Here is a 16,981-nt window from a genome sequence, read left to right on the forward strand (position 1 = left end):
GGCGACGGCACTGGCGCCAGCTGGGGCTGCTCGACTGAGTAATGGCTCCAGGCTCCAGCAGCCCCAAAGTCAGGCCTGCCCCATCTGTTCCTCGTTCAGAGGAAACAGCGGCGGCACCCAAAGCAAACCCTCCCAGATTGCTCCCACTACCTATAGATGAGCAAATCCGTCTATGCTACAACTTCTCAGTTTCTCCCATTCAAGACCCTCCCAGTGTCCCTATTTTCTAGGGACAGTCCTGGATTTTCAGAAGCCATCCCGGTTTCTGATTTGATCCCGGAAAGTCCCAGTGATGTCCCTATTTTTATTGGAGAAATGTGGGAGGGTATACTGTTTTGCTCGCTCCATTTTAGCATCCTTGAAAACCACCGCCACCTTTCTCCTAATACAGGCAGGTTCCTGTTGCCATTTTGCTTAGTATATTGTTTCATAGAACTATAGAGCTGGAAGGGTCCCCAGAGGGTCATCTAGCTCAACCCCCTGCAATGAAGGAAAGACAGAGATTGTTGTTGTTGTTGCAAATGACTGTCGCAGACAGCTTTCCTCCATCATGTTACTAGAGTTCTACGGTGTTGTCCAAGGAAGAGCTGGGTGTTGGACAATTCAGGGTAGGAGGAAGAAAATGCTTCTTCACACAGACACAGGGCATAGTTAAACTGTGGAACTCCTTCCTGCAGGAGGCAGTGATGGCTGCCAACCTGGATTGTTTTAAAAGAGGATTAGAGAAATTCACAGAGGAGAAGACTACCAATGGCAAGCCATGATGTTTGCTGTGTTGCTGTCTCCATTACGTTGGGCAAAAGATTTCTGCATTGCAGAGTGTTGGACTAGATGACCCCCGTGGTCCCTTCTAACTCTGCAATTTAAGAACCCTGGGTTATACATATTCAATGCCAACCATACTCATGGTAGACCCGTTGAAATGTCTAACAATTGGGTGAGGCCACCAGGCATCAACTCCAGCTAAGTTTTCCTGTGATTTCATGATTCTCCCAAGCGTGGCATACATAAAGGTAAAGGTAAAGGGATCCCCGACTATTAGGTCCAGTCGCAGACGACTCTGGGGTTGCGGCGCTCATCTCGCTTTATTGGCCGGGGGAGCCAGCATACACCTTCCGGGTCATGTGGCCAGCATGACTAAGCCGCTTCTGGCGAACCAGAGCAGCACATGGAAACGCCGTTTACCTTCCCGCTTGGAGTGGTACCTATTTATCTACTTGCACTTTGACGTGCTTTCGAACTGCTAGGTTGACAGGAGCAGGGACCGAGCAACAGGAGCTCACCCCGTCTCGGGGATTCGAACCGCCGACCTGATTTCATGATTCTCCCAAGCGAGGTATACATACAAAACCCTAAATGTCTCAGGCCCCTTCCTGGCAGATCAGCAGAGGAGGCCCTCTTGGAAGTTCCTCCGCCCTCAGAGGTTTGGGGGGTGGCAGCCCAAGAGAGGGCCTTCTTTGTGGCGGCCCTAAGGTGTGGGACTCCCCATCCCACCCCTGGTGTTTCTGGTGTCTACATTGCACAGCTTCCAAAGAATCCTGAAGACACACCTCTTTAACCCTGGCTTTTGACATTTGAGGCTCAATCAGCAGAGCATGGCACTCCTGATCTCAGGGTTGTGGGTTCGAGCCCCATGTTGGGCAAAGGATTCCTGCATTTCACGGGGTTGCACTAGATGACCCTTGTGGTCCTTTCCAACTCTACAGTTTGTGATTCTGTTTTTAGGACCCATCTTATTCCTGGGATAGCAAGTTGTTTCGATCCATTTTTAACATCGCGTTTCAATTGCTCTTGGACTACAGGGAGGAGGGCAAGTAAACAACAATAAGATATTTTCAGCCTTCGTACAAAACCTGCTCGGCGGTTGGATTCTCACCTGGATCTCTCTCGCATGATACATGATGATGAGCCCCAGGAGGATCATCGTGGACAGGCTGATGAGGCATTTGAGGGCGAATGAATATGAAGACTCCTAGAGGAGCGAACGGAGAAGAGACATGGTGCATTGTTAAACTGTGGAACTCACTGACACAGGATGTGGGGATAGCCACCAACTTGGATGGCTTTAGAAGATGATGCAGGGCGGCAGGGGAGGGGGAATCTACAAGGGAGAGGGCTATCAACAGCAGCTATGTTCCACCCCCTACATTGGAATAATACCAGTTTCTGGGAATCACATGTGAAGAGAGTTGTGCTAATTTTGTGGCTTCCCTCCTAGGCTAGGCCAGATGAGCCATTTTGAATTCTGATTCTGCCTTCTGCAGCATTAGCTACTCCTCCCGGACTGGTGTCATCTGCAAACTGGATAACCAACCCTCCTCATCAAATTTTAATTAAATCTTTTAATTATGTATATTAAATCATATTATAAATATATTGCAAACACTTTAATTCATGATGTGAAATTTTAATTCAGAGGCATGGACCAACGGGTTCTGTGTTGGAAGTTCACCTGCAGACCACTCGGTATGAAAAGTTGGACTACCCTGGACTAGAATTCCAGCTTGTCGATATCTACATTAAAGTGGGGTGCCCAGAACCGAAGATGCGTCTCTTTATCCTTTGACACCTGGTATGCATATCATTAGGATCTACCTGGTTTCTGTAAGTTGTTTTGAATTGCTTTATTGTTGCAGCCTGCCCTGGGACATTAGGCCAGGTTGCAAGTTGTAAGAATAATAATTCACAATAATAGGAATCTGGAGCCCCTTACCTTGGTGTAGACCCCCCACGATAGCTCCGTCTCTGTCACCATGACCACGATCCCAAACATCCCAAAGATCAGGGCGTAGTCGCTCAGCCGCTTCCTCTTCTCGAACAGCGCCCTCCGGTGGCCCAGCCGGTAGCCAATGTTCTGGTTCTTCTTGTGGCTGCGTGGCCTCTCCTCGGCCTCGGGGTCGTCGTCCAGGTGGGGGTCCGACCCCTTGCTGCGCTCGGACTTGGAGACCACCACCTCCAGGCCGGAGTCGTGGAAGGTCTGCAGGGGCTGGGTCTCGGCGTCTAGGTCGTGGAGGTTGTGGCGGGAGGAACTCAGGCTGCTGAGGGGCCGAATGACGCCGCCGTTGTATTTGCAGCTGTTCATGGCTATCTCGGCGAAAGGGCTGGGCTCGCTGACCGTGCTCCTGGACCCAGCATGGCTCAGAATTTGGGAATCAGCATTCACCTGGAGAGAGGAGGTGCCAGCAGTGAATCGCACTGTGCAAGTTGGAGTCAATCCTTTACTGGCAAAAACACAATCTGCAGAGGGGCGTCAGGCCTAATGAGCACAGCAACCCGTCTCTGATAGGTCTTAGCTCTATGAAGCAGTTGCTGAGAGTGAAGGTCCCTGTCTCCCCTCAGCTGCCTAAGCCCCTTCTTCTCCAGGGCTTTCCCCAAGCAATCGGGGACTGTGCCTGCATGCAGCCAACCTCTCCTCTGCTCTTTTCATGCCTCTCCTGGTTCTGGGAGACAATGGGTGAGGGGAGCTGGTTGCAGCAGGAGGGGGAGAAATCCATGACTCTTCCCCAGCCAGATCCATCTCTGCCTCTTGGCCTGCCTCCTCTCCTGCTTCAGGTTCTGCCTCTGATTCTGGACTGCTCTCTGCCACGAACTCTCGCTGCACACTAAGCCCTGTTACCTCTCCAGCTTCTGACACCTTCTCCCCACAGGCCTCTCCCTCTGGCCACTCACTGTTGTCCCACCACCACTCCCTGGGCTCTGAGCCTTCTTTCCTTGGAGTTCCCCCAGTTGGTTCCCCCCCCCAATTCCTCTGGCTCCAACCAGCCAGTGGCATTGGGGTTACTGGTTCCTATTAACCTTATGAAACCTGGAGACCTGATAATATATAGGAGAATTTTCCCCGAGCAATTGGAGCCTGTGCCTGTTTGCAGACCATAGCCATTGTGATCAGCAGCCATCGATAGTCCTCTCCTCCATCATGAATTTGTCCAATCCTCTTCTAAAGCCATCCAAGTTGGCGGATGTCACTGCCTCCTTTCCCCCCAACTCCATTTTATTAAGTTTCAACATTTTTAACACAGACAGTCAAAACACAGTTTCGCCTCTTCTCTTATTTTTGTCCCCTTCCCTGTTTTCCACTGAGTTGTTTTTTCTCCCCTTCTGCTGCTTATATCTACCAAATCAGACCCACAATATTATACTCGAATCACTTCGGCTGCTCATAGCTCAAATCCTGCTTGTGAGTTCATCATACTACAAAATTTCTTTAAGTAGTCCAATAGAGAGAGAGGGAGGGAGGGAGGGAGGGAGAGGGGGGGCACCAGTTCTTCCATAAAACACTCATCATTAGATTCTCTTAATTTTGTTGTTGGTTTTGCCAGTTCTGCAGGTGGCTGCCACTGCCTCCTGTGGCAGGGAGTTCCACATCTCAACTCTAATGACCTTAACAGATTAGACAATTGGGCCAAAGCAAACAAGATGAATTTTAACAAGGAGAAATGTAAAGTACTACACTTGGGCAAAAAAAATGAAAGGCACAAATACAGGATGGGAGACACCTGGCTTGAGAGCAGTACATGTGAAAAGGATCTAGGAGTCTTGGTAGACCACAAACTTGACATGAGTCAGCAGTGTGATGCAGCAGCTAAAAAAGCCAATGCAATTCTGGGCTGCATCAATAGGAGTATAGCATCTAGATCAAGGGAAGTAATAGTACCACTGTATTCTGCTCTGGTCAGACCTCACCTGGAGTACTGTGTCCATTTCTGGGCACCACAGTTCAAGAAGGATATTGACAAGCTGGAATGTGTCCAGAAGAGGGCAACCAAAATGGTCAAAGGCCTGGAAACGATGCCTTATGAGGAACAGCTTAGGGAGCTGGGTATGTTTAGCCTGGAGAAGAGAAGGTTAAGGGGTGATATGATAGCCATGTTCAAATCTATAAAAGGATGTCACATAGAGGAGGGAGAAAGGTTGTTTTCTGCTGCTTCAGAGAAGCGGACATGGAGCAATGGATTCAAACTACAAGAAAGAAGATTCCACCTAAACATTAGGAAGAACTTCCTGACAGTAAGAGCTGTTCGGCAGTGGAATTTGCTACCAAGGAGTGTGGTGGAGTCTCCTTCTTTGGAGGTCTTTAAGCAGAGGCTTGACAGGCATATGTCAAGAATGCTTTGGTGGTGTTTCCTGCTCGGCAGGGGGTTGGACTGGATGGCCCTTGTGGTCTCTTCCAACTCTACGATTCTATGATTCTGTGCTCTGTGAAGAAGGTCTTCCTTTTATCTGCCGCAAATTTTCCAATGCTCACCTTCATTGGATGTCCTCGAGTTCTAGAGTTATGACAGAGGGAGCAAAAACGGTCCTCTACAAATATTCTGCCTTCCATGTGTTATTTCCTCTATCCAGCATGAGCGATGTAGCTGGTTCAGTCAATGCACTGGCCCAATGGACTGACTCAGTGTACTACCTTCTTATGTTCGCTTTGGGCAGGCACCCAATTTACCCATCCATGGACGCCCTTACCCAACCCCTTCCCCCAGTCGTGAGCATTTAGCGGCTATGGGAGGGTCCAGTGTGCCAATCAGCCATCGCACCCGCTCTGCCAGGCTGCAATTGTACCTGCCGCGTCCTGCTTTTGTGATGGCCCCCCTCTCCCCTGAGATGGCGGCTTTGTTCCCCTGCCAAGAGGTTCCTTACAGCTTCGGCGCAATGTTCCCGGTGTGGCTAATTACACCCTGCGGGGCTCAAAAGCTTTGGCACCAATATTTTCCCGTCCTGACGCCCTCCGAGATGTTCCCAGGACTGGCAGGCTAATTGCAAGGCAAGGTGACTCAGTGGCTCCCAAGGAAGGGAAGAGAGGGAAGGAATAAGTGTGTGATCTGAGAGATGGAGCCGGCTTGTTTTCCTCCTGCTCTGGAGGGTAGGGCTCGAACCAATGGCTTCAAGTTGCAAGAATGTAGATTCCAACTAAGGACCAGGAAGAACCTCCTGACAGTAAGAGCTGTTCAACAGTGGAACAGGACTCCCTCGGGAGGTGGTGGACTCTCCTTCCTTGGAGGTTTTTAAGCAGAGGTTGGATGGCCATCTGTCAAGACTGGGGCCTTGCAAGAAACGACCAGCTCATTCCTGAGTTATGACTAGAGGTGGAAGGATCAGAATGAAAGAACACCATTATTACTTATTCCTTTTTTATATATGCCCTTCTCCTCCGAGGAGTTCAAGGTGCTGTAGATGTTTCTCCCCTGCCTGCTTTGCAAAATGTTGCTGCTGTGGTCGACCACTGAGCCTAGGACTTGCTGATCAGAAGGTCGGCGGTTCGAATCCCTGTGACGGGGTGAGCTCCCGTTGCTTGGTCCCAGCTCCTGCCAACCTAGCAGTTCGAAAGCACATCAAAATGCAAGTAGATAAATAGGAACCGCTACAGCGGGAAGGTAAACGGCGTTTCCATGTGCTGCTCTGGTTTGCCAGAAGCGGCTTTGTCATGCTGGCCACATGACCTGGAAGCTATACGCCGGCTCTCTCGGCCAATAATGCGAGATGAGAGCGCAACCCCAGAGTAGGTCACGACTGGACCTAATGGTCAGGGGTCCCTTTACCTTAGCATCGGAAAAGGTTCAAGAAAGGACAACCCAAATGATTGAGGGGATGGTGGAGTTTAGATGGTACATGATAGAGGATTACAAAATCATACATCACATGGGGAAAGCAGATAGAGGGGTTCTCTCTCTCTCTCGCTCTCTCTCTCTCTCTCTCTCTCTCGTGTAACTTTAGAACTCATGGCCATACAATGAAGCTGAATGTTGGAGGATTTGGGGCAGATAAAAGAAAACACTTCTTCACACAGTGCATAGTTAAACTATGGAACTCAGTCCTGCATCAGGCAATGATGAGCAGCAGCAGCAACAACAACAACAACAACAACAATAATAATTCTACCCCACCCATTTGACTGGGTTGACCCAGCCACTCTAGGTGGCTTCCAACATATATACAAACATAATAAAACCTTTAAAAGTTTCCCAATACAAGGCTGCCCTTGTATGTCTTCTAAAGGTTCTATAGCTCCTTGACATCTGATGGGAAGGCATTCCACAGGGAGGGTGCCACCACCGAGAAGGCCCTCTGCCTGGTTCCTTGTAACCTCACTCCTCGCAGTGAGGGAACCACTAGAAGACCCTCGGAGCTGGAACTCAGTGTCTGGGCTGGAAGATGAAGGTGGAGACGCTCCTTCGGGCATACAAGACAGAGGCTGTTTATAGGGCTTTAAAGGTCAGCACCAACACTTTGAATTGTGCTCGGAAATGTACTGGGAGCCAAAGTAGGCCTTTTAGGACCGGTGTTCTATGGTCCTGGTGGCTGCTCCCAGTCACCAGACTGGCAGCCACATTCTGGATTAGTTGCAGTTTCCGAATCACCTTCAAAGGTAGCCCCACATAGAGAGCATGGCAGTAGTCCAAGTAGGAGATAACGAGGGCATGCACCACTCTGGTGAGACAGGGAGCAGGCAGGCAGCGTCACTACCACAGTTCCAGATGGAGCAGGATCCTCGTAGAGCAAGAAAATGGTAGGCACATTGACTACCATGCTTGCAAAGTTCTCCCCCCCCCCCCAATGCATCTTTCACAGGCTGGTTTGGAAGTTGTTTCATCTACTTCAGTATTGTCTACAGACCGGCAGACATTGAATGTGGCTTATTCTGCATGCAAGGCAAATGCTTTGCTGCTGAGTTATGACCCTTCCCTCAAAGAAAGATGCTAGTCCTCAATGTTCGGGGGTGGGGCAGACCTATATTTTGGGGGGCCCTGAAGCTCAAACTGTCATCGGGTCCTCTCCTCAACCGGCAATGAAATCTGGGCAACTACTGAAACCATCTTCTTCAAGGGGGTTGTTCCATAACATTACCACAGCTTTACAACATCTAGGCTACTGACGCCAGACTGTTGAAATATATGCAGCAAAAAAAATCAATACATTTGACTCAAACCAACGTGGCTCTAATTGGGTCTATGAGGGCCCCCCAAATTAACCCTTTACCTTGTGGGGGGCGAGCCCCATGTTGGGCGAAAGACTCCTGCAGCACAGAGGGTTGAGCTAGAGATGGCCCTTGTAGTCCCTTCCCAACTCTACAGTTCTATGATCCTATGGCCCTGAGCTCCCCAGAAATACTGCAGAACTTTCACCCTTCCTAGACTTAATTCCTTCCATCATTTCTAGACTAATTCCTTCCTTAATTCTCAGCTTGTAGGTGCCAAGCTAAATCCGTCTGGCTCAGGGGTGTTTCTGAATCCTTCTGATTTATCAATAGATCTTCTTCTTCTTCTTCTTCTTCTTCTTCTTCTTCTTCTTCTTCTTCTTCTTCTTCTTCTTCATTGTTAAAACAGAAGATCACAGAATTGTGGAGTTGGAAGGGATCCCTGAGGGTCATCTAGTTCAACCCCCTGCATTTCAGGAATTTCCCCCCAAGGTGGGGCTTGAAACCACGACCCTGAGATTAATAGTCTCACGCTCCTGCCGACATAGCTGTCCTAAATGTTAGGCCCATTGAAATTAAAAGACAGAAGTCAAACCTGCTGGATCAGGCCAATAGCCCATGTGGCCCAACATCCTATTCTAACAGTGGTTAACCAGTTGCCCCCATGGGAAACCCAACGAGCAGGACCTGAACCCAATACCTGCTCTTTCTCCCCTCCTGTGGCTTCTAGCAGCTGCTATTCAGAAGCATTACTCTCCTCTGGCCGTGGAGACAGAGCAGAACCATTGTGGCTGGTAGCTATCAAAAGCCTTCTCCTCTTCTACAAATTTCTCCAATGCTCTTTTAAAGCCATCCAGTTTGGCGGCAGTCCTTGGCCCCTGCAGGAGTGAGTTCCATAGTTTAACCTTGCCTAATTGATCACAAGACACAGCACATGCATGTGATGTAGCCAGGATTTATGTTAGGGGGCAGGCCTTATTTTTTGGGGGGCAGAACCTCAGTTAAGTATTTTTAATGATTTACTTGATTTAGGGGGGCAGTTGCCACCTTCCCTCCTTGACTACGCCCATGGGAACACGCACATCATTTGAATGGCAATGGCCATCAATTTGGAGGGCCCTGACCCCTCAATTTTTTTTTTGGAGGGGGCGTTGACCTTGGCCCCTAGGAGTTGGTTCCTACCAGAGGCAGAGAGCCTCCTGTCTCCTCTCCTCTTCTCACGTAGAGACTGGGGGCTGCAACAGAAGACTCTCCTGCTCCCCATCTCCCAGGGAGAACAAGAGGAGAGAAGGAACCTTTCCAAGAGAACTCTCTGCTCTGAAATCCTCTCCTTGGCCTCACCCCCTTCTTCCGTATCAATGAAATCATCTACGGATCCCTGGTAGGCAAAGTTCTGGTCTGAATGGGATGGATCACGTGCGCGCGCACAGAGTGCCTGGGGGTCGTTTTCCCCACCCCACAAATTGCGGGTTTCTCGCAGGTGTTGGGACTCGGTGGGTGGGTCATTGGCCTGGTTCCTTCTGAGCTTCTTAAATAACAGGACCCCTGTCGCAGCACTCCTTCCAAGGAACGGAGCCTTGCTATGCATACTTTTTAAAATAATACTAAAGCAATGGCACCCGACTATTAAGGCTGATAGGGTTTCTAGAGTGGAAAGGACTCTGCAGTTACTAAACAAAATGAGGTGGGTGGTGGTATGAAACCCAAATATGCCGCCCGCCCCCCCTCTCTCCGCACACGCACACACGGAGGCAGAACTTGGACATCAATGAAATTGCAGCGAAAGGAATCGCTGAGGTGAGATCCTCCTTTTCTCAACCCCCTCCTCAAATTCTGCAGCAGTCTCCACACAGGTGCCAGAGACACCGAGATGGTGTTGTATGTTGTGTTGCGTGTGTGTGTTTTTAAAAAACACAAATAGTACCCCCCCCTTTAAAAACACAAATTGGCTGACCTTCCACCGATGGATGGATTATTATTATTTTTTGTGATGTTGGTGTTTGGGGGTTGGATGATGCCTTGGTTTATTTATTTCTCTCATGGCTATCGATCCACTTTCCTAGGATGCTACAACACCGCACGAGGACGGAGGGAGTCGGTCCCCTATCCCCACCCTACAGATATACAGTATGTAGGTGCCCAGAAAATGGATAAAGGCAATTTAAAAAGAAGAAACGCATCAGAGGAAGCAATGAAACCGAACGCGCCATCTGCAAAGGAACGATTCATTAAAATATGGACATGTTGGACAATATATATATATATATATATATATATATATATATATATATATATATATATATATATATATATATATGCAATTGCAAATTATTGCTTAGGGGCCGGTGAGGTCGGGTCTTGAAGTTGGGATTCTGACCAGCTACAAAGGGAGAATTCAATAGTGTCTGTACCTATGCATATATCGAAGGCGAGCATCAGATGAGGCAGAACGATTAAACAGAATAAATACGCATGGAGAGAGAGAGAGAGAGAGACAGAGAGAGACAGAGAGACAGAGAAGGATCATGCATATTAATTGGTTAGGAGCAAATGGGATTGGGTCTTGAAGTTGTGCACCAGGTTACAGAGAACACACAGGCTGCAAGGGGACAATTGAACAGCATAAACATGCATTCGGGGAGAGAGAGAATGAATGCATTTTAATGTCTAGGGGCAAATGAGTCTTGGAGCTTGGCTACGGTCTTATGCGGGGGGGGGGCGGGGGGGCGGGCAGGGGTGCTCAGCTACTTATAACGATGGGGACTCACTTACTGGGGGGGGGAGCTGCCCATCCCTCCTCACAGCCTGCAGCCGTGACTCTTGGATGCGTGGCTAAGAACGTAGATCCCCCCCCCAAAAAAACTGCCACCTTCTTCCATACCACCAACACCAAAGGAGAGGTTTCTTTTTCGGGGGAGGGCTGGTTTTACCTTCTGCGAGCCGAGTGTTCCTGGCGGCTGCTTCCCGGAGCGGCTGTGGCCAAGGCTGCCTCCAGGAGCCAACTTTCCCTGCAGAGGCGAGCGCCCAGGCAGAGCCCGCTCCTCGCCCGTCGGCGGGCACCAGCGGCACCCGGGCGCGCTCCGGCGCTGCCCTGCGTTTCCCGGCGCTGCGGACGAGCACGGCTGGCGGGGGGGAGGCGGCGGCGGCAGTAGCCGGGGGGCTGCCCAGTGCCCGGGCCCCGATCCGGGCCCCGATCCGGGCCAAGCGCCGCCCTCCTCGTGGGGGCAGGGGGAGTGCCAGCCGGAGGACACGCGGCCGGGGTCCCGGGCCCTCTGGAGCAAGGGGTAGAGCGAGAGGAAGACCAGCTGGCTGGGCGAGGGCCGCCCGGGGGCCAGAAGACGCGGGTCCGGGGCCGCGCCGGGCCGTACAGCGTCAAGGGAGCTGTCCGGGTGCTGAAACGAGGGAGCAGCAGCCCGGACCGCAGAGCGGCCGCCGCCTCTGCCGCTAGCGCGCTGCTGCTGCGGCGGCGGCGGGTGGTGCTGAAGGACAGCTCCCGGCGCCTGCCAAGGCATCTCCCGGGCGCCGAGTCAAGCCCCTCTCGCCCGCCTTCCGCGCCACCCGCGGCTCCCCTCGCCCGGCTCTCCGGCGGAATCCGGGAAAGGAACCCTCTCCTCCCATTGGTGGGCTCCCTCCCCCAGCCCCTCCCCACCCTTCGCGGCGCAGACCACCCGCCTCCCCTCCACTGCGCCGCCCCTTCGACTCCTCGCCCTCCCTCCCTCCCCCTCCTCTTTCTTTCTCTCTCTTTCTAGGTTCATACACGCCGGTAATCCGGGGTAATTACTCTTGGCGCAGGACGGCGGCTTTCTCCGCTCAGCACGGAGGGAGAAGGATTCGTCTGCCGTCGTCCCTTTCTAGACTTCCAATGGGGAGGTTTTAGGCTCCAAGGGGGCAGAGCGCCTTATCCCTCAGGTTCGTGAGGACTGGGTTTGTCCTCTGTTTTTAAGGGGAGGTTCCCCGACTCGCCGGTACAGGCAGTGGCGTGGCGTAGCAGAAAGGTTCCAGGTTCAATAATAGGAATCCTAGAATTGTAGAGTTGGGAGGGACCTCGAGGGTCATCCAGGCCAACCCTCTGCAATGCAGGAATCTCAGCTCAAGCATCCATGACAGATAATGCCATCCAACCTCTTCTCAAAAGCCTCCAAGGAAGGAGAGTCCACTATCTTTTGAGAAAGTCCGTTCCACTGTTGAAAAGCTCTCACTGTCAGAAAGTCCTGCCTGATGTTTAGTCAGAGTCTCCTTTCTCGCAATTTAAAGCAATGAGTTCCAGTCTTACCGTCCAGAGCAGGAGAAAATAAGCTTGCTCCATCTTCCATGTGGCAGCCCTTGAGATATTTGAAGGTGGTATCTTCTCTCAGTCTCAGGCTAAACATACCCAGCTTCTTCAACCGTTCCTCATAAGGCTTGGTTTCCAGACCCTTGATCATCTTGGTCTCCCTCTTCTGCACACCTTCCAGCTTGTCAACATCCTTCTTAAATTGTGGTGCCCAGAACTGGACGCAGTATTTGAGGTGCTAGATTTGAGGCAATCTCAAAGGTTACACTTGCACCGTGTATGGAAAATGAAAGAGTCTGGGTTCACAAACACAAACACACAAGCCTAGCTCTTTCTTCGTGGAACCTGTGGCTGGGGGTTTGCCGTATTTTCCTGGATATGACTGAGTACACCTCCAAACCACACACACACACACACACACACACACCCCTTTAGAAATGTAGCATGTCAAGGAAAATAAGTTTCCAGTTGGCTTTTTCTGGGTGAGGAATATATAGTTAAATACAGGAGCGTTCAAATTCTCTACCCGCATGCAGACAGACCTAGCATGCCGGAGAAAAGAGGTCTTGCCTATTCATCACCTCCCTGACATGCTAGCTTTCTATGTTGCAAGGGTTATACATGGACAAGCATGCAAACTCCCTGGCAGGTGTCAAGCAGGTGGGTTATAGTCTAGCTTTCCAAAGAATGTAGGAATGAAAAAAGAACTCTTGGTGAGGCATTTCGCTACTGCACGCCAAAGCCAACGTTTCTTTGTTTTTGGGGGGGGGGGCATTAATGTGTCAAAACGAAGCAAAGAGAGTGTTGTGTCAGAAGAAGGGAACATATTCCTGCTTCTCTGGGTAGATTTTTGTGGGGTTTGGTGGTGCTGATGGAAAACCAACGTGACATTCTGTACCCAATGCTTTCCATTAAACACCAGAACATCAGAAGAGCTTGGCTGCAGGATCAGGCCATTGGCCCATCTTGTCTAGCATCCTCACAGTGACCAGCCAGATTCCCAGTGGGAAACCTGCCAGCGGCACCACAGCACAACAACAAACACAGGACACGCTGCCACCAAGGCCGGGATCAGTTAATTAAACTAATGGGATACTGTTAATCTTCCTAGGCTTGTTTTGAGTTTTCAGGATTGATTGAAACAAATACAGAAAATATTTATATTTAAATTTTTCTTTGTCCCCCCCCCCCAAAATTTTCAATGAACGGATTATGGATAAACAAGGTAGACAAAAATACCTATATTAGGTAATCATGTTAGAAAGTTATGTTAAAGTAATCAAGATAAGATAAAGCAGGATAAGATAAAATCTAAAAAAGGAAAGTGATGTTTAAACAATAGGAAGTCAATTTTTAAAAATTTTCTTTTTGCGTTTTTTCCTTTCCTTTTTGTATTTTTGATATATTTGCACCATATTCTTTCTTTGTATTTGATTTCCTTTGTAATTTTGTATTTTTAGTTTCCTTTGCATTCCTTTCTTTGTATTATTTCTGGACTTATTTTGTAATTTTTAAAGTATGCAAATAAAGACTTACATAAGAAGAAGAAGAAGAAGAAGAAGAAGAAGAAGAAGAAGAAGAAGAAGAAGAAGAAGAAGAAGAAGAAGAGGAAGAAGAAGAAGCAGCAGCAGCTGTGGTGGAGTCTCCTTCTTTGGAGGTCTTTAAGCAGAGGCTTGACAGGCATATGTCAAGAATGCTTTGATGGTGCTTCCTGCTTGGCAGGGGGTTGGACTGGATGGCCCTTGTGGTCTCATCCAACTCTATGATTCTATTATTCCATGATTCTAAGCTGCCAGCAGGTGACAGCAGCCACAATCCTGGAAACGGTTTTGCCTCGCCAGTTAAAGCAGGTGAGGGGAGCCGAAGGGTCTGAACCCCTCGGTGAGTTAGGGGCTTCCCTGTGTGTGAAGACAGGCTGTGGCAGACAGAGCAGACAAGACCAAGAGTGGCCCAATGGTCAAGAAGGTGGTTTCTGCCCTTGCTGTAGAGGGGAGTGAGGGGCAGTTGGGGCTCATCCACCTGGGAAGGGAGCCCACCTAGGCATAGCTGTCAACCCTCCCTTTTTTTGCAGGAAACTCCCTTATTCCAAGCCACAGCTGTCAATCTTCCCTTTTTTTTGCTGGAAATTCCCTTATTGCAGTGCCGTTTCCCACTGCTATCCTGGATTGTTAGATATACCATAGACTGTCCCCAGGACAGGTGAGGCTGCTGAGCCCTTATTTTCAAATCCGAAAGTTGACAGCTATGCACCTAGGAGAAGGAAAACTCTGGCCCTAAACCTCCGCTGCCCTGTGAGATCTCTCCAGGGAAGCAAAGGCTCAGGAGTAAACCCTACACAAATCTGGAGCGGAGTCCCTAAGGCGGTTGGACCGCGTCTTGTATGCATCCTTCTGGCAACTCCTGCAGCCCAGCTGGTGCCAAACGTCTGGCTCTGCTTTCCTTTGGGCCAAGAAGGGGGTCTTGTCATCTGGGCAACCCAGGACCTCCATGCACACTGCCCGGGCTTGCGCCCTGGGGAGGTCACTTCCATGCTGCTAATGCAGGCAGAGGCACACCCCACCATCTCTCAAGGCAGACAGATGCCACCTGAATATTGCATGCTCATGACTGGCGGGCAAGCTGGGATGGCATTTGTGGACTTTGCAAATCTCCTTTCGGATCTGTCTAGCCACTGGTGTTCTGAAGACAACTCATGCTATAGGAGTATAGCATCTAGATCAAGGGAAGTAATAGTACCGCTGTATTCTGCTCTGGTCAGACCTCACCTGGAGTACTGTGTCCAGTTCTGGGCACCACAGTTCAAGAAGGATACGGACACGCTGGAACGTGTCCAGAAGAGGGCAACCAAAATGGTCAAAGGCCTGGAAACGATGCCTTATGAGGAACGGCTTAGGGAGATGGGTATGTTTAGCCTGGAGAAGAGAAGGTTAAGGGGTGATATGATAGCCATGTTCAAATATATAAAAGGATGTCACATAGAGGAGGAAGAAAGGTTGTTTTCTGCTGCTCCAGAGAAGCGGACATGGAGCAATGGATTCAAACTACAAGAAAGAAGATTCCACCTAAACATTAGGAAGAACTTCCTGACAGTAAGAGCTGTTCGGCAGTGGAATTTGCTACCAAGGAGTGTGGTCGAGTCTCCTTCTTTGGAGGTCTTTAAGCAGAGGCTTGACAGGCATATGTCAAGAATGCTTTGATGGTGTTTCCTGCTCGGCAGGGGGTTGGACTGGATGGCCCTTGTGGTCTCTTCCAACTCTAGGATTCTATGATTCAGCCTTCTTGCGGATATAACAGAAGGCTGCCCATGACACAGTCTGCCCAATTCCAAATCTGGAAACTGAAGTGGGCCACCCTTAGTCCAGTGGCTGCCTCCCTTGCTCTGCCAATACGTGTGGGTTTCTTCTTCTTCTCCCATGCAAAAAGAAACAATGGACTTTTGGGGGGTGGGAGGGGGCATGGAAAGTCTGTGGCCTAGAGATAAGAAACCTTAAAGTCCGTCCAGCAAGTGCAAAGTCAGAACGCGTTATTAGGACCGAAGCACCTGGAAATGCAGGGTGGGTTTTTGACAAGGGGAGGGGGGAGTTCCTGGAAAAATTGTGCACACAACAAAACACCCTGCTTTGTGGGCAATAAAACAAGGAAGGAAGGAAACCGCCCATTCTCCCTTGTGGGTTTGATGATAATATCTGGCTGACCTTACTTCTATGGGTCACACCAGGTTCCTGGACTAGAAGGATGTTGACAAGCTGGAAGGTGTGCAGAGGAGGGAGACCAAGATGATCAAGGGTCTGGAAACCAAGCCTGATGAGGAACGATTGAAGGAGCTGGGTATGTTTAGCCTGGAAAAGAGGAGACTGAGAGGAGATATGAGAGCCACCTTCAAATATCTCAAGGGCTGCCGCATGAAAGAGGAAGCAAGTTTGTTTTCTCCTGCTCTGGAGGGTAGGACTTGAACCCATGGCTCCGAGTTACAAGAAATGAGATTCCGACTAAACATCAGGAAGAACTTTGCAGCAGTAAGAGCCATTTGACAGTCTCCCTTGGGAGGAGGTGGGCTCTCCTTCCTGGGAGGTTTTTAAGCAGGGGGTTAGACGGTCACCTGTCATGGATGCTTCAGCTGAGATTCCTGCATTGCAGGGGGTTGGACTAGATGGGCCTTGAGGTCCCTTCCAGCTTTACAATTCTATGATATAACTCTCTGCTACTGCTTCTGAGTTTCCTTTCGGGGCATCTGTGACAACAACGTCCATGAGCCCTCTATGGCCTGATCCTGTGGCCAAGCTCTGACAGTCTTGTATGGAGCCTTCAGCAGCAGAGGCAGTCTACCTCGATCCCTGCATTGTTGTTGTTTTGTTGCGCTTCAATCCTGTGAGAACAGGACCACTGGGCTGATCCAGCCAAGCTTTCCTTATAAGCTCTTACTACAAACAATCAACCAAATGCAAAGACAACTGGTCAACAACAACAAAAGCATTCATGAGCAGCAGCAGCAGTTTCAAAAGCTGGTTTTTTTGTGTTGTTGTTTCAATAACGTGTTCAATTGCCAGCAGAATGCAAATAAAGAGGGAGCTGAACTCTTGCCGCAGTGAGTTCCACAGGCTGGGTGCCACCTCAGAGAAAGCCCTCTCTTGCTCATTGCCACCAACTGTACAGTTGACCAGAGCTGAGGCCAACAGCTAGGACCAACTTGGGGTGAGCTGTCCCTGAAGGTCTCCACAAAACACATATCCCTGTCTCCTCTCGGGGTCTGCCCCAATATCCAAAACCCATCCTTTGACATTCAGCAAGGTACGGTTTCA

General features: G+C 49.8%; 1 protein-coding gene across 2 annotated transcripts in view; it reads right to left on the minus strand.

The window, feature by feature from the left end:
• Positions 1–16,981, minus strand: part of KCNN1 (potassium calcium-activated channel subfamily N member 1) — a 73,224-nt gene that overhangs the window by 37,636 nt on the left and 18,607 nt on the right. For both annotated transcript variants that reach the window (XM_035120689.3, XM_088672944.1), the window contains exons 2-3: positions 2,714–3,163; positions 1,877–1,972 (exon numbers count right to left, since the gene is read on the minus strand). In XM_035120689.3, coding sequence (XP_034976580.1) covers positions 1,877–1,972; positions 2,714–3,082 — 465 coding nt within the window. In that variant the 5' untranslated portion in view covers positions 3,083–3,163. The remainder of the gene's footprint in view (positions 1–1,876; positions 1,973–2,713; positions 3,164–16,981) is intronic.

Source organism: Zootoca vivipara, chromosome 6, assembly GCF_965207765.1.
Source record: "Zootoca vivipara chromosome 6, rZooViv2.hap1.1, whole genome shotgun sequence".
In the NCBI taxonomy this organism is placed as follows: Eukaryota; Metazoa; Chordata; class Lepidosauria; order Squamata; family Lacertidae; genus Zootoca; species Zootoca vivipara.